The sequence below is a fragment of the Gracilinanus agilis genome, chromosome 3 (genome assembly GCF_016433145.1).
Source record: "Gracilinanus agilis isolate LMUSP501 chromosome 3, AgileGrace, whole genome shotgun sequence".
Taxonomy (NCBI): Eukaryota; Metazoa; Chordata; class Mammalia; order Didelphimorphia; family Didelphidae; genus Gracilinanus; species Gracilinanus agilis.
The window spans coordinates 92,938,302-92,960,935 of record NC_058132.1 but is presented as its reverse complement, the minus strand read 5'-3'; the positions used below and the strand labels follow the sequence as shown (position 1 = coordinate 92,960,935).

General features: G+C 48.3%; 1 protein-coding gene across 1 annotated transcript in view; it reads left to right on the top strand.

Annotated features, from left to right (window-relative positions):
- Positions 1-3,149: 3,149 nt before the first annotated feature.
- The window catches only part of ARAP1 (ArfGAP with RhoGAP domain, ankyrin repeat and PH domain 1), a 48,286-nt gene continuing 28,801 nt past the window's right edge, over positions 3,150-22,634 (top strand). The window contains exons 1-16 of the mRNA XM_044668111.1: positions 3,150-3,214; positions 3,401-3,556; positions 4,069-4,138; positions 4,997-5,117; positions 5,489-5,691; positions 5,931-6,037; positions 6,927-7,126; positions 12,297-12,382; positions 13,454-13,636; positions 16,129-16,303; positions 18,198-18,332; positions 19,182-19,317; positions 20,196-20,298; positions 20,899-21,094; positions 21,680-21,725; positions 22,395-22,558. Of these exons, the coding sequence (XP_044524046.1) occupies positions 3,477-3,556; positions 4,069-4,138; positions 4,997-5,117; positions 5,489-5,691; positions 5,931-6,037; positions 6,927-7,126; positions 12,297-12,382; positions 13,454-13,636; positions 16,129-16,303; positions 18,198-18,332; positions 19,182-19,317; positions 20,196-20,298; positions 20,899-21,094; positions 21,680-21,725; positions 22,395-22,558 (2,005 nt within the window). The 5' untranslated portion in view covers positions 3,150-3,214; positions 3,401-3,476. The remainder of the gene's footprint in view (positions 3,215-3,400; positions 3,557-4,068; positions 4,139-4,996; positions 5,118-5,488; positions 5,692-5,930; positions 6,038-6,926; positions 7,127-12,296; positions 12,383-13,453; positions 13,637-16,128; positions 16,304-18,197; positions 18,333-19,181; positions 19,318-20,195; positions 20,299-20,898; positions 21,095-21,679; positions 21,726-22,394; positions 22,559-22,634) is intronic.

Here is a 22,634-nt window from a genome sequence, read left to right as displayed (position 1 = left end):
GAGACCTAGACTTGGGTCTAAGCTGGGAACATGGAGGCAGAGACTAAAAGAAAGATTAGACAGATTAGAGTGGGGGATGGCAAAGAGATTATCATGAGAATGGGCAGCTGGGTGGGATAACCCTTCTTCTAGCATTGTCCTGTTGTTCTGGAATGTCCTTGGAGGTTCAAGGGGCATGGTACAAAGCAGGGGGGCCCCCATAAGTCCATTTGGCCCATCGCTTCTTCCTTTCTTATAGCCTCCCCACAGAAGAAGAGAAGTCACCTGAGCCAGAGCTGGACACACCTCCATCCCCTGTCTCCCGGATTCCCTCCCAGCCCCCTCCCCTTCCTCTCAGCACCCCTGAAATCCCCCCGAAGCCCTCCCGTCTACTGCCTGAGTTTGGTGAGTCTTTTGTTTCTCTGAATTCCTGAGAGTCATAGTTTCTTAGGTTAAGTAATAGTCCTTGACTGCTTTCCATTAGTATTGTGTAGAGGAGCTGTAGGGATCACCTAGATGAACTTAGGGAAATGGGGCATTTAGGGGATCCCTTATTCTTGAAGAATTCCACCCAAATAGTTTCTTTGCTGTTTTCTTCAAGGTTTCCCTTGGTGTCTTCTCATCTCTGGAGATACCAGACCGTTTGTTGGGGGCAAACCTAGCCTGGGGCTAATATTCATTTTTGGACTTTCTCTGAGAAGACACTAATGCTAGAAAGTTGTCACTGAGCGCAGTGTTTCAAAGTCTCCCCATAGCTCTGAAATTTGCACCAATGTTTCAACTCTAGATCTACAGTCTAATTTCTTTTGGGCCCGCTGCCTGGTTTCCATTTAGCTAACTGCTTGATTTCCACTAACCAGAGGCTTATTTTCCATTGGGCCCCCAGCCTGACTTCTGTTAAGGCCTGAGTACAAGGTCTGGACCATTATTTCTAAAGGCCTAGCTGAGAAATAACTTCCCTCATCCTATCTTCTTCGACTGTCCAGTGAAAAGGTATTCTTCTATCCTGGGCCATCTGTCAGCCCTTGGAGTAGAAACCAGCCCCTTCTAGCTCTCCCATCCTGGCCCCCACCCTCAAAGCCTTTGCAATGACAGGAATTGTATTCCCTCCTTGGGCAGCCCACTCCATTGTGGGACAAACTGATATTAAGAAGTTTTATTTCCCCCTATTTAGTCAAATTTCCCTCCCTGTGACTTCCCCACATTGTTCTGAGTTCTGTCCTCTAGGGACAAACAGAACTTGCCTATGTCTCTCCGGTAACAGTTCTTTGAATAGTTATTGTGCTCCACCTCAAATCTTCTCTTCTCCAAGCTAAAAACTCCTCTGTTTTTTTTTCACCCAGACTTCCTCTAGTGTGAGCTCTAGTTCTCTCTCTATCCCATTTGCCCTTCCGGACAAGTTCCACCTTGTAAATGTTCTCATCAATTTCTTCCACCAGTGGTCACTAGATGACCACTCGCCCCTGTGGCCACACATTCCAGGCGAGGCACAGGATACTTTTCTGGCCCTACTCAAGGTGTTCCCATTCCAGCAGCCCCAGATATTCTACTGTGATGGGGCATCCTCTTCTCCCTGACCCGATGGGCTTCTCCCTCCCTCCCAACAGGATGTTACTAGCTGTGATGACACCAAGAGTGGGCTGAACACCCTCCTTCCCTTCCACACTGCCTGTTATAAATAGCATTTCCTTCCCCACTCTGCTTTTACTCCAAAAGGGCAAGATGAGGACAACTTAGGGCAATGGAGCCATTTCCTAGGATTGCAGGATTTAGAGCATGAAGAGACTTTAGATATCACATAGCCCCCTTATTTTATAGCGAAAAGGAAACTTGGTTCCAAAGAGAAGTGACTTCTCTTAAGGTCAGAGAGCTAGGAAGTAGCAGAGTCTGGATTCCAACCCAAGTTTTTGGCCCTGGATGCAGTGCTCTTATAGCTGCTTTCTTTTGACATCAATGATTCTCCCCCCCAGCCCCTCCAGTCCCCAAGACATTGCTTAAATCAGCCCTGGGTTTCTGAGAGGACTTAGAATTTCCTTGAACTATTGCTGTGGGCTCTGTTGCCTTGGGGGAGGAAGTGAACGAAGCCAGACGTAGAGGGGGAGCAGCCTCTAGCTGTGTGGCAGGTCCCCCTTCCCTCCAGGCTTCACTCCTGTGTCTCTCCCTCAGACAATTCAGACTATGATGAGCTCCCTGAAGAAGGGCCACCAGCCCCAGGCCTCACCCCAGTGATGGTCAACAAGGTGGGGACCGTGGGGTTGGATTGGGTGGGCCACAGCCATCTGTTACCATGAAGGCTAAATGTCTTTCCCTTGGGGCTGACTGTCTGTGTCCTCCTGAGGCTGCCTTTCTGTCTTACGTCTCTGTGGGGCCGCCCTTTTTCCATGTCTGCCCATCTCCACAGGGTAATCTGTCTCTCATCTGCTTGTCCAACCCACAGAATGAGAACCCTAGGGAAAAGGTGGGAGGGTCCAGTGGCTCCAGCCCTTAGCACTCAGTTAGGTGGCCATTGGGTCACAGCAAAGGTTAACCACAGGACCGTATACAGCCAATATCTAAGACTCACTTGCTGAGCCTTCTGCTGCGGTCCAGGGGAGGCACAAAATTTAGACCTAAGGCACAATCCATGCCATGTTCAAGCTCATAGTCTGGGTGGAGCGGAAGATAGAGTACAGTAAATGTGGGAGATGCCAAAGCTGGAGGGTGCTGATCAAAGCCTAAACTTGACTGTCCCTTGTGCCTCCTCTCCCAGCCCCTCATCATTCAGGAGGGTGGCTGGGAAGTCTCCGGGAGCCCAGACAGGCTCAACCTCACTTAGCAGGTCTGAGCAGGAGAGGACCTTCCTTTCCTTGGATCCCTTGGAGGATGGATTAACCAGGGCTTCCCAATTCCTTCCTGTGCTCAACCCCACAATGGAAGTGTGGGAGGAAGGCCAGTGAGGCGAGGCTCTGTGGGCAGTTTGTGTCTGTGTCTATGGCGGGGGCGCTGTGAGTGGGGTGATGGGGAGAAGCCGGAGTAAGCGTGAAACTGGCCGTGACTCCTTTGGGCCAAGAAGGGAGGAACTAGCTGAAATGAGGCTGTGAAGGTGGAGGGATGGAAGAGCCTGATCAGGGGTCCCTGGTGGGGGGCAGGAGGAGCCATCCCTACAAGATGTCTCGAGGGCTGTGAGCGTGACCAGTCTGCTGAGTGAAGGCGACGAGCTTGCAGTGGACCCCCACGACTATGAGGACATCCCCAAGTAAGAACTGAGATCCTTCTTTCTGGAGCTCTTCCTGTTTCTCTTAGGGGAGCAGTCTCCAGGTTGTCTTCTCCATCCCTCCCAGAGTTTCCCCTCCAAATGCCCAGACACCCCCCCCCCAATCTCTCCTTCAATGGGAGAGGATTTTCTTGCCCCTTACCTACCCTGGCCCTGTGTTTTCCCCAGCGGCATATGGGATGATGTTGGTCTGAGATCCCCAAGCCTCAGCAACACCCCAGCCCCAGAGCTCCCTCCGAATCCTATGGAGGGGCCGCCCTGGACCTCAGCTCCCTCCACACCTGTCATCAAGGCTGGCTGGCTGGACAAGAACCCACCTCCAGGGTGAGTGATGACCCCAATGTCTCTCCTGTTCCTCTGCTTCCTCCTCCCATGACCCCTTTTTCATAGTGTTTGGAGAATGTACTGTTGGTCATTTCTAGCTTTAAAATCTCCCATGAATAAGGCTTAGAAATTTCCTGTGGATGGTGTTTAAAGATCTCTCCTTCATGGGATTTGGGGCCAATCCCCTGCCTCCAGGAAGATTTCCCCCTGTCCCAGCTTCTTGCAGGCAGTCTCCACCATCCTGGCCTTCCACGGCCCTCAGCGTCCAGAGGCTCTGACTAGTCCTGCCTCCCTTGTTACTGAGTACCTCTTCCTCCCCCCAGTGAGATCTCTTCTTCTGTTGAAGGCCACCTGCCCCTCCAGAGAGATGGCAAAGCAGGCCTCCCAGGTGCTCCTGGTCTAGCTCTGTATCCTGTGAAACCTGTCCATTGGTCCTTGAGCTGTGAACCCTTGAAGCCTAACTCTGCCAATGGCTTTCTTCTCCTCAGGCCCCACATATCCTACACTCCCAGATCCTACATATATCAGAAGCGATGGGTCAGGCTGGATTCTGATTACCTACGGTACTTTGATAGTGACAAGGTAAGACTCCAGGAGACCCTGAACTGAGCCTTCACCCTGACCCCTGACAGAGCCCTGATCCCACACTGGGTCTTGACCCAGTCATTGGACTGAGACTCAGCTCTATTCCCAGCCCGAGACTTAATCCCTTGATTGTAAGGTAGCTGGTGGCATAGTTAATAGTGTGCTGGGACTGGAGACAGGAAATTCTAAGTTCAAATCTAGCCTCAAACATTTCTTAGCTATGTGACCTTGGGCAAGTCACTTTGCCTTGGTTTTCTTAACTCTAAAATGGGGATAATAACCACACCTACCTAGCAAAGCTGTTGTAAGGATTGAATGAGATAATATGTGTAAAAAGCACTTTGTCCAGGACAGCTAGGTGGCTCAGTGGATTGAGAGCCAGGCATGGAGACATGAGGTCCTGAGTTCAAATCTGGATTCAAATACTTCTTAGATGTGTGATCCTGGCAAGTCACTTAACCCCTAATACCTGGTACTTACCACTCTTCTGCCTTGGAACCAATACTTAGTATTGATTGTAAGGCAGAAGGTAAGGATTAAAAGAAAAAAGGCACTTAGCTCAGAACTAGGCACAAAGTAGGCACTATAAAAATGCTTATTCCCAACCGTATCCCATTCTATTCTAAAACCTGATCTTGACCCTGGAATAGGAATTGACTCTTAGCTCCAGATAGAGTTTGTGCCCATGCTGAATGCCGGTTCCTTCATTCGCCCTACAGAGAGGGAAGGGATAAGGAAAGCAAAGCCATTTTAGGGGAGCTCTGGAGGGTTGGGCCTCGGAGAGCCAGATCTCTGAGTGACCCGCCCCTGGGTGGCTGCTCTCCCTTTCCACCTCCTTCTTTTCTGATGCTCCAGGATGCTTATTCCAAGCGTTTCATCCCCGTCTCCTCCATCTCTCGAGTTTCTGGCATCAGTGACCAGAAGTTTGAAGTCATCACACACAACCGGACCTTTGTCTTCCGTACTGAGAGTGATGGTGAGGGGGGATAGAGGAGGGTGGAGGAAGGGGCATTGAGAGTCAGGAAAAGGCCTCCCCCCCATCAATCTAAGAGGGAGGCCCAGCCTTTCTCCTAGCATTGCTCCCCACCCTCTACCCCATTCTACACCTGGCTGAAGGGGAGACAGACCTCAATCTACAACCCAAACACCAAAGCTGAGCTGAAGAAGCATGCCCAATTGAAGGGATGGAGAATAAAGACCTGATTAGAGTTGGGAGTCAATCCAATAGGGCTTCCTGGCAGGAGTCACAGGCTAGGGAAGGGCTGAGGGTCATTGCTTGGTAGAGGGAAACGGAGAGGAGATGAACCTGGATCTCGGTGTCAAACCTTCTCCCCTCACCCCATGTAGCGGAGCGGAAGGAATGGATGCAGGCCCTTCAGCAGGCAGTGGAGGAGCAGCGGGTCCGGGCCCGACTCTCAAGGGCCAACCTTCTGGAGCCTCACTGCCCTGGGATCCCCGACCGAGCCGGCAGTCTGGAGCTTCGGGGCGTGAAGAACAAGCTCTATGTGGTGGTGGCTGGCGATAAGGTGCTGCTGTATAAGAACTTAGAGGTGGGCATGAGTCCTGAGAAGGAGCCCAAGAGGGCCTGGGAATTGGAGGACTTGGGAGCCAGAATCCTGCTTTCATATTCATCCCTTATCTCCCTGTACCATCATCTCTCCCTCCTCACCCACATCCCTTCCAATACCCAGATCCTCCCCATGGTGTACCCTCATCTTCTTCTTCTCCCATCCCATGCCCCCTTGTATGCTAACCTAGAACTCTAATCCCAGCTCCATCTTTTCCCCAGGAATACCAGTTGGGTATAGGCATCACTTCCATTGATATGAATGTGGGCAATGTGAAAGACTCAGATCGGAGAAGCTTTGATCTCACTACTCCTTATAGGATCTTCAGGTGAGCTCCTCTGACTCCCAATTCTGCTGGAGAAAAAAAGCCACTTGCTTTTCTCCTCCCTGGCCCCCATGTTTTAGCTCCTTCAGTTCCCTTCCCTATCTCCCTCTTACCTCATCCCCCACATTTTTAGGCTGTTCTTCTCACCCAGTCCCAGATTCCTCCCACCTTCTCCATCTCAGGCCCTTTTAGCACCCCTCTTTTCAGATGACTCCTCTCCTTCAGTTTAGTTCTTTATACTTTATTATTATTATTATTATTTTAAAACCCTTACCTTCCATTTTGGAGTCAATACTGTGTATTGGCTCCAAGGCAGAAGAGTGTTAAGAGTAGGCAATGAGGGTCAAGTGACTTGCCCAGGATCACACAGCTGGGAAGTGTCTAAGGCCAGATTTGAACCTAGGACCTCCATTTCTAGGCCTGGCTCTCAATCCACTGAACTACCCAGCTGCCCCCTAATTCTTTATACTTTAGACAACCCTACCCATAACCTCCTCCTTTCTGAAGCCATTTGTCTCCTTCAATTTTATCCCATTATCTTGGGATAACCAACCCCCTCACTTTCTCCATTCTTTGGTTCCTCAACCAGCTCCTCCCCTATCTCTAACAACCCACTTTTTCAATTCCATCATCACTGGGCCATTCAGCTGCCCCATCTCTGTCCACTGATATTGGACAAGTCAAGATGTCTTACTTTCTCCATTCTTTGCTTGTCACCTCTTTCAGCCGAGTTCTTTCCATATCATTCCCTTTGCCTCTGCCTTCCACAGCCCATGGGCCTCTTACCTCCCTGCTCTTACCCTGGGCCATTCTATTGCTGCTGCACCCCTTTCTTCAGGCTGTGTCCCCCATTATCTCCTCCAAGCCTTGCTCACCACTCAGATCTTCCTAGTTTCTCAGCCGAGTCAGAGTCAGAGAAGGAAGAGTGGCTGGAGGCCATGCAGGGTGCCATTGCAGAGGCCCTGTCCACCATGGATGTGGCCGAGCAGATCTGGGCTGATGCTCCTAACCGACTCTGCGCTGACTGTGGGGCCACCCATCCGGACTGGGCCTCCATCAACCTCTGCCTTGTGATTTGCAAGAGATGCGCAGGTATGGTAATACATGTATAATCCAGATTGAGTTGCTTGCCAGCTCAGGAGGGGGAGGAAAGGGAGGGAAGGAAGGAGACAATTTGGATCATATAACTTTGGAAAACTTATTTGGAAGTTTGTTATTAGATGTAATTGGTAAAAATAAAATATCTTTATTAAAAAAAGAGATGTGCAGGTACTTGACACTCACCCATCCCTCTACAAACCTGGGAGGCTGGCGGACTCTTGGGGAGGCTTCCTGGAGAAGGGCAGCCTTGAGAAGGTAGCAGAATGCAGGGTGAAGTGAAGAACCCTGGACTTCAGAGTCAAGAGATCTGGGAGGCTAACATCCATCGGTGGTGTGACTTTGGGCAAGACACTACCTCCTTGTGGGCCTTAATTTCTTTATCATGAAATAGGAATGAGGATATCCCAATAACTGTCATGGAAGGTTGTTGTGAGGCAAGGGTTTTGTAAATGCTAAAGATCTCTGAGAATGACAGCGGGGATTCTTTTTGTATGATTCAGAGACTCAGAAGGAAGAGGACCTGCCAAGAGCAGGCATGAGACCGAACGTGGGAGATGAAATATGCTTCAGTTGGGTTGTAATATGGACTTTAGGAAGGAGAGTACTGTGAGATAAAAGTGACAAATTGTATAGATGCTGGGCTGAGTTTGGGCAAGGAGATGTGGCTAGATGGCAGTGCTTGTGAAAAAGACCAGGAGGTCTTAATGGACCACAAACCTCCAGATGGCTCATCTTAGAACTGGAAGGAAGTTGAGAGGCTAATAAATCTAATTTTTGTCTTTGTATCCCTGGTGCCAAACACAATGACTAGCATGTGTAATAGCTTAATAAATGCACAGCAATTACTTAGTCCAGTCCCTAATTGAGCAGGACTTTCCCTATAAAACATTTCAGTTCAATTTATTAAGCATTTCTTAAGTATTTACTCAGCACCAGGCACAACTCTGGCCATTGAGGATACGAAGACAAGAATATTGCTGCCCAGGATGTGCTTATATTCTTCTAAGAAGAAAGAGTGCATGTACTGACAAGCATAAGCTAAATCTATGCCAACTAAGTACAAAGTAATTTCAGTGCAGGGGTGAGGTGGGGCAATTGATGATGGGATGCTTACAATTGGAAGAGCCCAAACAGCTTTTTGTGGGAGGCACACATGAGCTGAGAGCCCTGAAAGGACTTGGGGATCCTAAGAGAGGGAACCAGGTTTAGTGAATGGGGCACTGGAGTTAAAACGAGGAAAACCTGAGTTCAGATCCTACTTCGGACACTTATGAGAGATGTGTCTGGGGACAAATCACTTAATCTCTCTGTGCCTCCACTTCTTCATATGTAAAATGAAGGGGCTGGATTCGTTAGCCTCTAAGGGCCCTTCCGACTCTAAAACTATGATTTAAATGGCAGCTACAATGCTAGCACCTAGATACTGGGGATTCAGAGACCAAAATGGAACTGTCCCTGCTTCTAGAAGCTTATGTTATAGGTGGGGTGCAATATTTTCCCAAATTGGTAAATAAAAAAACAAAAACAAGATAAGTAGTCATGGGAAGGCAGGGTATTAACAATAGGGGAGGTGGGAAATCTCATAAGTATTAGCATCTTAACTACCTGAGCTGGACCTTGAAGGGGGTTAGGGATTCCAAAAGGTGGAGATGATGAAGGGAAGTATATCAGGCACAGGGCAACCCGGGCAAAAACATGAAGGTAGGAGGAAGAATTTCCTATAGGGGAAATGGTCACTTTGTGTGTAGCATGCATGGGGAGGTGGGTGAGGAATAATTTGTAATTAGCCAGGAGAGAGGGTTTAGAGTCAGATTCAGAGCTTCAGATACTAAAGAGAGGAGTTTGTATATGATCATTATTTTTTTAAGATTTAAATATTTTATTTTTTTAGAAAAATTTTCCGTGGTTACATGATTCATGTTTTTACTTTCCCCTCTACCTCCCTCTCCCATAGCCAATGTGCATTTCCACTGGTTTTAACATGTGTCATCAATCAAGACTTATTTACATACTATTGATAGTTACATTGGTGTGGTCTTTTCGAGTCTACATCCCCAATCATGTCCGCCTCAACCCATATGTTCAAGCAGTTGCTTTTCTTCTGTTTCCATTCCTATAGTTCTTCCTCTGAATGTGGGTAGCTTTCTTTTCCATAAATCCCTCAGAATTGTCCTGGGTCATTGTATTGCTGCTAGTACAGAAGTCCATTACATTCGATTTTACCTCAGTGTATCAGTTTCTGTGTACAATGTTCTTCTGGCTCTGCTCCTTTCACTCACCAATTTCTGGAGATCTTTCCAGTTCACATAGAATTTCTCCAGTTTATTATTCCTTTGAGCACAATAGTATTCCATCACCAGCATATATCACAATTTGTTAAGCTATCCCCCAATTGAAGGGCATGCCTTCGTTTTCCAGTTTTTTGCCACCACAAAAAGTGCGGCTATAAATATTTTCGTACAAGTCTGTTTATCTATGATCTCTTTGGGGTATAAACCCAGCAATGGTATGGCTGGATCAAAGGGCAGGCAATCTTTTAGCGCTTTTGGGGCATAATTCCAAATTGCCATCCAGAATGGTTGGATCAGTTCACAACTCCACCAGCAATGCATTAATGTCCCAATTTTGCCACATCCCCTCCAACATTCATTACTCTCTCCTTCTCTCATTTTAGCCAATCTGCTAGGTGTGAGATGATATCTCAGAGTTGTTTTGATTTGCATTTCTCTAATTATTAGAGATTTAGAACACTTTCTCATGTGCTTATTGATAGTTTTGATTTCTTTATCTGAAAATTGCCTATTCATGTCCTTTGCCCATTTATCAATTGGAGAATGGTTTAATTTTTTATACAATTGATTTAGCTCCTTGTATATTTGAGTAATTAGACCTCTGTCAGAGTTTTTTGTTATAAAGATTTTTTCCCAGTTTGTTGTTTCCCTTCTGATTTTGGTTGCATTGTTTTTGTTTGTACAAACCCTTTTTAATTTAATATATATAATCAAAATTATTTATTTTACATTTTGTAATTTTTTCTAGCTCTTGCTCGGTTTAAATTTTTCCCTTTCTTATAGATCTGACAAGTATACTATTCTGTGTTTACTTAATTTACTTATAGTTTCCTTCTTTATATTCAAGTCATTCACCAATTCTGAATTTATCTTGGTGTAGGGTGTGAGATGTTGATCTAAACCTACTCTCTCCCATATTGTTTTCCAATTTTCCCAATGGTTTTTGTCAAATAGTGGATTTTTGTCCCAAAAGTTGGGCTCTTTGGGTTTATCATACACTGTCTTGCTGACATTACTTAACCCAAGTCTATTCCACTGATCCTCCCTTCTGTCTCTTAGCCAGTACCATATCATTTTGATGACTGCCACTTTATAGTATAGTACCAGTAATATCTGGTACTGCTAGGCCACCTTCCTTCACGTTTTTTTAAAAAATTTTTCCCTTTATATTTTTTATCTTTTGTTCTTCCAAATGAACTTTGTTATAGTTTTTTCTAATTCAGTAAAAAAGTTTTTTGGTAATTTGCTAGGTATGGCACTAAATAGGTAAATTAATTTGGGTAGAATGGTCATTTTTATTATGTTAGCTCATCCTACCCATGAGCAATCAATGTTTTTCCAGTTGTTTAGATCTAGTTTTAATTGTTTGGAAAGTGTTTTGTAGTTGTGTTCATATAATTCCTGTGTTTGTTTTGGTAGATAGATTCCTAAGTATTTTATATTGTCTAGGGTGATTTTAAATGGTGTTTCTCTTTCTACCTGTTGCTGCTGTGATGTGTTGGAAATATATAGAAATGCTGATGATTTATGTGCATTTATTTTGTGTCCTGCAACTTTGCTAAAGTTATTGATTATTTCTACTAGCTTTTTAATTGATTCTCTAGGATTTTTTAAGTAGACCATCATATCATCTGCAAACACTGATAGCTTAGTCTCCTCATTGCCTATTTTAATACTTTCAATTTCTTTTTCTTCTCTAATTGCTATTGCTAGTGTTTCTAGTACGATGTTAAATAACAGAGGCGATAGTAGGCATCCTTGTTTCATGCTTGATCTTATTGGGAAGGCTTCTAATTTATCCCCATTGCATATGATGTTTGTCGATGGTTTTAGATATATACTGTTTATTATTTTTAGGAAAGGTCCTTCTATTCCTATACTTTCTAGTGTTTTCAGTAGGAATGGATGTTGTATTTTGTCAAAGGCTTCTTCAGCATCTATTGAGATAATCATGTGGTTTTTTATTGGTTTGCTTGTTGATATGGTCAATTATGTGAATGGTTTTCCTTATGTTGAACCATCCTTGCATTCCTGGTATAAATCCCACCTGATCATAATGAATAATCCTCGTGATCATTTGCTGGAGTCTTTTTGCTAGTATTCTGTTTAAGATTTTTGCATCTATGTATTTGATCTTAAAAGCCATAGGGAGCCACTGAAGGTTTTTGAGCAGGGGAGTGATATAATCATATCTCGGCTTAAGGAAAGTCCTTTTGGCAGCTATGTAGAGGAAACTGGAGTGTGGGGAAAGACTTGAGGCTGAGAGACCAATGAGGAGGTTTTACAATAATGGAAGTGAGAGGTGATGAGTGCCTGACCTAGCTAGGGTAATATGGCTTTGTGAGGGGAGAGAAGAAAATGGATGTGTGATGTGTTTATCTGGAACCTATAAGATCTGGCAAAGGGATCGGATTGAGTGAGAGCAGAAAGTCATGTTTGTGAGCATAGTTGTGACTGGAAGAATGGTGGCGCCCACAACAGAACTAGGCAGGTTAGGAGGGAGGGAATTCTGCAAGGCAAAAAAACAACAAATTCAGTTTGTTAGGAAGTTTTTCCTTATGTCCAGTTAAAAACTGCCTTTCTTGCCTAGAACCCTGATCCCTTGGTTCCCAGTTCAGAGCTCATTCCATTGGACGATACTGCTGTTCTTCTTTGCCCATCTTCCTCTTTCCCTTATTTCTCTGCCCTGGGCCCTGCCCCTCTGCCCATTATAATCTATCTTTTGCCCATCCATGGATGTGTGTCTCACTGGGGCCAAGGGCAGGATATCAGAAAGGTGGATGCTTGGGGGAAGAGGGGAATGGGGAAAAGGCAGGTTCCATACCTGGCTGGCTGTTTCACTCGGCACCCCTGTATCCCTCTGTCTCCAGGGGAGCATCGATGGCTGGGACCGTCTGTCTCCAAAGTCCGGAGCTTGAAGATGGACCGGAAGGTGTGGACAGAGGATCTCATTGAGGTGCGGATGTTATTCTTTCTCTTTCTTTTTCCCAGAATTCTTGGTTTTTGCAGCACAGGGATGGACTCTTGACTACCCTCAAATCCACACCCCCTTCTCTCAAGATCAAAGAAAATCCAAACCAAGGGGCAGCTGAGCCTGGAGACTAACAACAGAGGAAGCCCCCTCCCTGGCCCAGCCCCTTAGAGTGACCCTCCTGGGCCCAGGCAGGAATGTTTGGCCGGAAATCACTGGGGTGTGTGTATCTTGGGTTGGGGAGCTGGGGTAGAGGGCTAGCTTCCAAAATCCCGCCTTCCTCATCAGGAGGCAGACAGATGCTCCCCCCGCCCCCTCCCCAAGCTGCAAGAACCTCAGGAATGTAATGTTCCAGATGTTGGGTGGGGTAGGGCTGGCGGCTAGAGGCTCCCCTGTCCCTCCCCAATAAATGCCTGTCTTTCTGTTCCCTTAATCCGTATCCACTCCCTAAATATTCATTTCTCCATCTATTTATTCTCTGGATGTCTGTGCATTTATCTGTCCTGTTCTCAAATGTTTCCTAAATATTTATGTTGTTATGTCCGTCCATCTCCTCTATATATCCATGTCTTATTTTTGTTTTTGTTTTTAACCCTTACCTTCTGACTTAGAATGGATATAAGTGTTGGTTCTAAGGCAGAAGAGCAGTATGGGCCAGGCAAATGGGGTTAAATGACTTGCCCAGGGTCTCACAGCTAGGAAGTTTCTGAGGCCAGATTTGAAGTCAGGATCTCTCATCTCCAGGCCTGACTCTGTCCACTGAGCCACCTAGATACTTCTTCAAACACCTAGCTGGTTGTCTGCTTTTTAAATGTTGGCCCGTTTGTCCGCTTCTTGAATTGAGTATTGATCTCTGTCGTTGCCTAAAAGACTGAGCCCAGGTTCCGGACTAGGATAGGAGCAAGAACAAGTATTGACTTGTTAAGTTAGATCCTCCCCAAGCTTTTGACTTCACTTTCCCTTTCTGGAGAGGAGGGCATGGAATGTCAGGAAGGGGCATTGATGCTGTCAGTGCTAACTCCTGATCTCCTCTCCCTCCAAATTTTGTATCCTCAGCTCTTCCATCATCTGGGGAATGAAGCTGGGAAGCGGTTCTGGGCAGCCAATGTTCCTCCTAGTGAAGCGCTGCACCCCAACAGCAGCGCTGGGGACCGGCGGTACCACCTGGAAGCCAAGTACCGGGAGGGCAAGTACCGCCGTTATCACCGTTTCTTCGGCAAGCAAGAAGAGCTTGATAAGGTCAGCTTGAGGGTGGGTGTTGGGAGAGGTGGCATCCTTAAGACATCTGGGCTGGTTGTCTTAAACCATTGGGCTATTCCTGAGAAGTCACTTGTCCCAGGTCATACAGTTTAGTCAGGAGCAGAGCTAGGATTATAACCAGGGTCATTAGAGCAGTTTGTTGAACAGCCAAGTCCAAGGGGCAATAGGAGATCAATTTAATCTGTTGCCTTCATTTTATATGTGGGGAAAATGAGGTAAAGAGAAGGTTGCATAGAGAATGAACATCAGAACCAAGACTAGAAGGTTTAGAGTTAGTATAATGATTCCATGGGAAGAACTCTGGCCTCCTGGGTCGGGGATTCTGGGTCTCAGTTTACCCACTTATAAATTGAAAGGAATGGACTTGCTGATCCTCTAGCTCTGATATTCTTTGTTCTGAGTGAGGCCCTTTCCAATTCTGACATTGTTTTAAGGCCCTTCTAGCACTGACATTCTGGGTTCTAAGATCCTTCTCAGCTCTGACATTCTCTGTTCTAAGATCTTTCTCAGCTCTGATATTCTATGTTCTAAGGTCCCTCCCAGCTCTGGCATTCTGGGTTCTAAGGTCCTTCCCAGCTCCAATGTTTTGTGATTGTGTGTTCTAATCTAATGATTCTGTTCTAACGAAAATCTCCTGTCCCCTAGTCCACTCCACCAGCTGCTCCCCTCCCTTCTCTCCTCTGTCTCGCACCCTCCCTTCTTGCCGCTATGTCCTGCCAAAGGGAGCAGGCCTGACGCCCGGTGCTATTTCCTGCCGGGCTCATGGAAACCAGCTGGGCCTTTCCCGAACCAGCTCCCCTAGGCTTCATACTCCCCTCCTCTCCCACTCCCTCCCCTCCAAAAGCAAGGCTTTGTGGAGGCCTTGGGGATTCCATCCCCATGGAATGATAGGTACAGGGCCCAAGTGACTTTGGACACTTCTTTGAGCCATTTGAGAGCTGGGATGAACTCGTCGCCTCTGCCACAGAATAGGGAGCTGAACACCTTGTTCTAACTCTTCTCCCTCCCTCAGTATACACACTTGTTCCTTAGGTTGTGCAGTGTGTGTGTGTGTGTGTGTGTGTGTGTGTGTGTGTGTGTGTGTGTGTTTACACGTGTCCTGAGGCAGAAGTTTTACCCCAGTTTTACCTCTGGTGAAACATCTCTCTCAATCTTCTGAGCTGCCCCACCCCAGACCAGTCCTAAAACAAAGCCGAGCCACCTCTGAGCTGGAGGGACCCACAAGTCTGGCTCCCCAGCCAGGCCTGCTCAGGGTGAAGGAATTGGCTAGGTTCAGGCAGCCTGGGCCAGGCCAGGCGGCTCCCATTGGAGGGGCCAGTGGGCGGTCGGTGAGGAATTCACATATGGGAGGACTTTACTGTAGAATCATCCCGCCTTCTTTCAGCCCTTTCTTTCCCTCCCCTCCCCAAGGCCCAGAGAGATTGAGAGAGAGACTGAGCTAAAACTGGATTCGGCCACATCCCAGGGACCCAGACCTAGGAAACAGCTGCCCTGAGGGGCCCCCAAGCCTCAGGGTGAAGCTGGGATCTGACCTGTGACTCTGACCTGGCCCCACATTCTCACCTCTGCCTCTCCCCCTACTTGTTTCCCTTCTCTCCTTCTCTTCCCTCTCTAGTCACTCTCTCTTTCTCTTTCCTTCTCTCTCTGCCTCTTCCTTCCTTCCTTTCTGTCTCATCCCCTTTCTTCGACTTCTCCAGAACTTTTCTTCTCCCTCTTCTCCACCACCCTGCCCCCCCATCCCTGAATCTGTCTGTCTTCTCTTCCCCTCGTCCCAGGCTCCTTTCAAACATCTGTCTCCTTCCCCCCTTTCTCTCTTCATTTCCCTAGTGGTCTCTTTTTCTTGGTCTCTCTCTCCTCCACTTTACTCTTTATTTCTCTCAACTCTACCTTCTCCTCATCTCTGTCTGCTTCCCTCCCTCCCCATCTCTCTCCTTTTTCTTTTTCTCCCTTTGCCCCTTCTACCTTCCTCCACCTCATAGACTCTGTCTTTGTGTCTCCCTTTCTGCTCCTCTCTCTCTCTCCTTGCCCTCCATTCCCTACTATGCCCCTCTCCCTACTTCCCTGGGTGTTCTCCTTTCCCGTCTCTCTTCCAGCTCTCTAGATTTCTCTTTCTCTCCATTTTCCCTGTTTTTGTTCCTTTTTTGTATACCCACCATTCCTGGTACATAGTAAACTCTTAAATGCTTGTTTGTTGACTGATTAAGTTAAATGCTTGTTGACTGATTGATTGTTCCCTGTTTTTCTCTGTCCCGAGTCTCTTCCTGTATCTCTCCTCTCTCCTGTCTCTTTCCCTTCTCTCTTCTTCTTCCTCTTTCCCTCCAGCCCCCAATGCCCCCTTCCTCCTTCATTTCTTTGCTCCCTATGCCTGGGTCTGGATATCATTGCTATAAATGGGGGAGATTTGAAGGGGGAAGGGAGAGAATCCTCTCCCCTCTCTCCTGGGCCTGACCCAACTCAATCTCACCTCCCAGGCCCTTTGTGTGGCTGTCACCACTACTGACCTCGAAGAGACGCAGGCTCTGCTGGGCTGCGGGGCAGCCATCAACTGCTTCTCAGGGGACCCCGCAGCCCCCACACCCTTGGCCGTGGCCAGGCAGGCTGGCCAGAGGCTGCAGATGGAGTTTCTCAGGAACAACCAGACTACGGGTAAGGGGGAAGGGACCGACCACACACATGTGTGGTGGGGGTGATGTGTGTACACGTGCCAGTCTGTCTGTCTCTGTCAGCATTTGTGTCTCTGCTTCTACGTGTTTGTGTGTGATTGTATTTTGTATTGTTATATGTATATGAGAGAGAGATACAGAGATAGAGACAGTCAGAAGAACTAGAGGAGCATTGTCTAGAACTAGAGCTGGCCCATCCAGGGCGAGTGCCAGGGGGCTCTGGGGTCCTGGGTCCACAGCAGCAGAGTCATTGATTTCATTCCTGTCCAGGGACAATCCTTGCAGGGACTGGAGGAACTTGAGGGTTTGAGTCCTGGTTATTCCCCAGGCTCGGGGACCCTAGGAGTGGAGTGAGGAATAACACTGAGGCCTCAGGGAGTTCCAAGTTTGAGGTGGGAGTTAACCCTTGTCCTCAGGAAAACTTCCTGCCTGCCTGGAAGGATGCAATAACATTTATTAAGCACCTACTGTGTGCCAGGCATGCTGCTAAGCATTTTACAAATATAATCTCATTCGATTCTCATAATAACCCTAGGATGCTATTATTATCCCCATTTTATAATTGAGAAAATAGGCAAACAGAGGTAAAATGACTTTCCTAGAGTCACACAGCTAGTAAGTGTCTGAGACTGCATTTGAACTCAGGTCTTCCTGTCTCCAGGCTTAGCACTCCAACCACTATGTTACCCAGCTATAATTTGTGGGGCCTTTCTGAGCATGGACTGACAAGACCATCCCAAAGGGAATTAAAGACTATGAGGCCATCGGGGTCAGGGCCTGGGCTCCCCTTCTACTGTTGGTCAGTAGGTCTCTGGACTAGTGACTTCTTGGAGCTCTTGCAGGGGAAAGACCACCCACTCAGGAGCCACACGCAGCCACCACCCACCCAGAAGCCATGGCAGATACAGCCTAGATTGAGTGGGCCTTCCTCTGGGAGGAGAAGAGCAGGACCAGGTGGTGGGACCACAGAGTGGGTTGGGATTGGCCAACCTAGAGACCAACTAGCCCACCCGTGCTGAATCACAGGGTCTCTGAGGGCCAGGGAACTTCAGCCAGGCAGCCAGGCAGTCAAAGCTGATTAAGTGTCTGCTGAGGCGACACACTGCACTTGGCATCGGAGAAGATAAAGTAGTTGGCTCAGATACAGTTCCTAGCTTTGTGGAGCTTATATTCTGGGGGAACAATAAGACCCCTACTCTTCTCACTTCCACCTCTCTCTGTCTCTCCCTGTATGTGTCTCACTCTGTCTCTTTTCTCTCTCTTTCTCTCTCTGGCTCTCCCTGTGTGTGTGTGTGTGTGTCTGTCTCTCTGTCTCTGTCTGTCTCTGTCTCTCTGTCTCTCTCTCTGTCTGTCTCTCTCTCACATACACACACACATCCATAGACACTACTCTCATTCACCATTTTCCATGTTGGATGCATCAGAGAGGTGTTGTGGACAGAATGCTGGGTGAGGTCCAAAAGGGAGCGTCTTGCCCAGCCCAGTGCCTGGAGAACGTCGGGAGGGCATCTGAGGGGCTCCATTTGCCAGCTCTGAGTCCCCGCTTAGACTCTCAGATTCAGAACATCAGAACTCTGAGGACTTTTGGGGATCCCCTAATCCAGCCCTCCTCATGTGTGACAAAAGAGCAAAGTGCAGCCCAGAGAGACTTGGCCAAAGTCACACAGACCTGCTCGTAGCAGAGCTCAGATTTTCACCCAGTTTCTCTGACTCCAGCCTCAGCATTCTTGATATTTGAAGGGCTGGGGCTGAACATTGCTCTGTTGGTGTTTGTGGTGAGTGGGGAGTTGGGGGGACCCTGCCCCTCCTTGTGGAATTCTATCCCTGACCAATCACCCCTTTTGCTCCCTTCCTCACCTTTGCACTCCGCTCCCCAGAGATGCCTCGGCTGGACTCAGTCAGCATTGTGGAGAAGCATTACTCCGTCGTTCAGCCCACTGTGAGCCATAGTGGCTTCCTCTTCAAGACAGCCTCTGTGGCCAAGCCCCTGCAGGAGCGCCGTTCCCGAGAAGGTACGTGCTCCCTCCCTCCCTCCCAGCCACTTGCCTCTGCCTGAGCTTGTGAATCTCACCGATTCATTCACTGAACAGTAGGCTCAGGAGGGGAGAAGAAATACATCGTGGAGGTAAAGCAGGGCTCCTCCCCTTGAAGAGCTTGGTCTGGCAGATAAATTAGACCCATCTGTAGGAACTGATGTCCAAGACAACATAAGAAAGGCTGTTGAGTTGGAAAGAGAAAGGGCTGGGTGAGGACGGAGGAGGCAGGAACGTTGTAGATAAGAGAGGTCAGGAAGGGCCTCTTGGAGGAGGTGGAGTTCGAGTTGAATTTTCAAGGATGTCGAATTTGGTCAGTGAAGGAGGAGGACATTCCAGGCAAAGGAGCCATCCTGAGCAAAGGCATGGAGGTTTTCATGTTTAAGAGACCTGAACTGTTCCCATCAATTAGGCAGGTCCTTCGGTGGTAGGTGAAGCAATCAACCTTTATTGCTGTGGGTAGAATATTCCCTCTGCCATTTTCTGGGAGCATTTGGGGGGTGGGGAAGAGAGAGAACCTGGCCCCTACCCTCAGGGGCTCCTTAGCCAGGGAAGTCGATGATAGAGCTCCCTCGTAGAGTATTGTGATCTGGTGAAGCTGAGGGAGTTTTGGATATGATCATCAGACTCAGTCATGGAAGACTTCCTAGAAGGAGCCAGTTATCCTTGCACTCTGCTGAGAGAGGAGGTTAGGGGCATTGGAGCTTCCCCAGAGTGGGGCATGGGGACGGAAAAGGTGGTAGACCTAGAATGTGGTCTGGATGTAGTAAAGGCAAGCCCTGAAGGATCTCAACTTCTCTCCTTCCTCCTTCCTCTTGCCTTGGGCAGAGTTCAGCCGACGCTGGTGTGTTCTCAGCGATGGTGTCCTGAGTTACTATGAGAATGAGAGGGCTGTCGTGCCCAATGGGGAGATCCGAGCCAGTGAGATCGTGTGCTTGGCTATTCCACCACCTGACACCCATGGGTGAGCCCCCCTCTCCCTCTCTTCCAGCCCTGTCTAGCCCAGCCCAGCCCCTGCACTCTCATGAGGTCCATCCCATCTGTAGCACAGGGCTGCTGTCATGTTCCCTCCCTTCCCTTGAACAATCTTTCCACCAATCCCCAACCTCTCTATCTCTGAGTTATATCAGTGGAGTGGTCCCTCTCCATTCCTTCTCTGTGTTGTCAAGAACCTTAGTTGGGCCAAGCATAGGAGCCCTGGGTTCTAGTTCCAGTTCTGCCTCCATGTAACCTTGGGCAGTTACCCTCCCATCCCCTTTAACACTGATCTCCAATGATTGTGTGATTCAGAAATTCACTATGCTGAGATTCTCTTTTGCATAATTCTCTGTTCTGAGATTCCAGAATTCCATGTTTTTCCATATTCTATGATTTTAGAATCCTGTGTTTTACGTTTCCTAGGATTCTAAAATTCTTTGTCCTAAGATTATGCATTCTATGATCTAGATCTAGAAACTGCCTTAGGAGCTAATGAACATTCTACGAGGTGTCACTTTTCCCTACTTCCCTAACACTCTCCTCCCATCTCTATAACTCCAGCCTCTCTGGCAAGGCATGAGAACAAGGCAATCGTGTACAGATTCCTCAGTGCTGAGGAGAGCCTGGGTGGGTTGAACCAAGGAAGACTTCCTGTAGGAAGAGAAGTTGAGAGATAGATTTGGGGAGAAGACAGAGGTTGGGGTGATAGGGACTGACCGAGGAGATGAGGAGAGGTCCTTGAGGCTGATAGGAAGTAAAGAAGGAAGCAGAGAAGGGCTGAGTTATGAAGTGGGGGAGGGCAGGGGGATTGGCTGGCCCTTTGCCTCTTTCTTTTCTCCCATCTCTTTGTCCCTTTTTCTCCAGCTTTGACAGTACCTTTGAAATATACACGGAGACTGAGAGGATGTACTTGTTTGGATTGGAGAGCCCAGATCTGGCCCGAGAGTGGGTCAAATGTATCGCTAAGGTGGGTATATTTGGTGGGAGTCAGGAAGAGTGGCAGGCCATGGTGGACCCTTCCTAGATCTGTCCATTCATGTCTTCAGATTCTAAGGGATGGCCAGAATTGTTCAAGGAGAGGCAATATCCTTATTGCTGAAGCAGTCAGGGAGGGCTTCCTAGAGGAGGCAAGACTTGGCTCAATATGGATTTGTAGAGCGGGGTTGGGAGGGGCAGGGGGACAAGGGCTAAGGTCTAGCTGATGACTTTCCTTCTCATTTCAGACTACCTACAGCCTTGACTTTCTTTAGGCCTTTGTTTTGTTTAATCCTCTCCTGTCTGCTTTTCCACACCATCTTTGAATGTGGGAGCAAGCTAGGGCTGAAGCATCCAGGAGAAAACCTGATGGGGAGGCAGATGGAGAGACTGAGGCACAGGAACAGGGAAGATTACAGTGGAAGAGGTTGAGATCAGACTCTTCCCAAACACTGATGCTATTTTGCCTTGGGCTCCTAGCTGGTGAGGAATGCTGGAGGGAGGCCTAGAATAAGTCAGGTTTCCAGGACCTGGAGGCAGGGGGCTTCCAGCGTTTGACCCTACTCTCTCCCATGTCCCTTCCTCTCCACAGGCTTTCGTGCCCATCCATGCGGAGGAGCTGCTATGCAGGGACTTTGAGCGTTTGGGCCGCCTCTCCTATAAGGCTGGCCTTAGCCTGCAGCGGACCCAGGAGGGTTGGTTTGCATTGTCTGGCTCCGAGCTCCGAGCAGTATTTGAGGAGAGCCCCAGCGAGGAGACCCTACAGCTCCGAAAGCTGCAAGAGCTATGTAGGCAGAACCCCCTTGTGCTCCCTGACTCAGCCCCGCTCATCCCCTTCTTCCGAAGGTTGCTCAACCACGATGTGACTTTAAATAAGTCACTTCCCTCTCCCTGGGACTGTTTCCACATTTGTAAAATAAAGGAAGCGGGAGGTTGGACGAGATGGTCTCTGAGTTTCCACAGAAACTTCTGGGTTCTCTGTTCTGAGTCCTGGGCTTCTGATCCCTAATTTCCCCCAAACTCCCTGCATGACTGCCTGGATGATCTCAAAGGTCCCTGCCAGCTTTCACAACTTTGACCCTGGAACCTGTCAGATCCTCTCCTTGGAAGGCAGACACTTTACCCAACTCCTTCCTTCCCCCTTTTCTCCAGTCGTGGGTGGGACAAATTGAAGGCTCCCCAGGCCCTTCTGGTCTTCTCTTCCCCATGCACAGCTGAAGGACCACACATGATCCCTCTCATGGGATGATCCGTCGTGCATGTGTCCCACACCTGCTCTGTTGGAGCCTGACTCCTAAGGAGGGGAAGGGAGGAGTTTGGGGAGAGACGGGTGCAGATGTGAGTGTGTCTGAACCTATCCTCTCCTTCCCCAGCAATCGAGGGGGACAAGGAAGTCCTCGTCCTGGTGGAGAGGGGAAGGTGAGAATGGGGACCCAGGTGGGAGAGGGAAGACATCAGCTGTTGTCTTCCATGGGTCCCCGAAGGGCCTGCAGGGGGCATCTTGGAGTGGGACGTTTCCTTAGTTTTGAGGACTCTTGGGAGGGAAAAGCAGCATTCCAGATTTTCTGTAAAGTGGGTCATAAAGAATTCCCAACATAGAGTATAGCAGTGCTGGGCAACAGAGGGCAGAAATAGGAGCAATGGAGAAGAGGAGGTCGTAGGGAGGCTCTGATGTCAGGGAAAGCTCCCTATTGATTCGAACTGACCCAGAGGAGAACAGGCTGCCTCAGCAGGTGATGGCTTCCCGCTTAAACAGAGGCTGTTGATTCCCACTCAGATGTAGGGTAGACTTATATGCTCCCTGAGGTTCCTTCCTCCTGGAGACTGTGATTCTGGTCCCTGGACTTGGAACTGGGAGCTCTAGGTTCTATTCCCAATGTTACCCCTAGCTTCTGTGACCTTGGGGAAGTCCCTTCTCCTCTCTGAACCCCAGTTTTAACTTCTCTAAAAGGATGGGGTTGGATTGGATGACCCACTAAGGATCCTTCTTTCTGACAATATAAAACTACAAGGGCCCTGTGGATGGGATAGGGAGGGTGAATCCCACTGGGCTTCCTGGAGGTGACATTGACTGGGCATTGGGCCCAGGACCCTGTATATTCAGGGGGAAAGGAAGCTGGACTTCGCAGGATGGCTGGGGGCTATCCAGAAGGCAGCAGCAAGTTCTGGGGACACTCTGTCTGAGCAGCAACTGGGGGACTCTGACATCCCTGTCATCGTCTACCGATGTATAGACTACATCACTCAGTGTGGTGAGTGGAGCATCTGGGGCAGGGCTCTGGCTATGGCCATGGGTGGGTTACTCCTCTTCCTTTCCAAGGACCACCT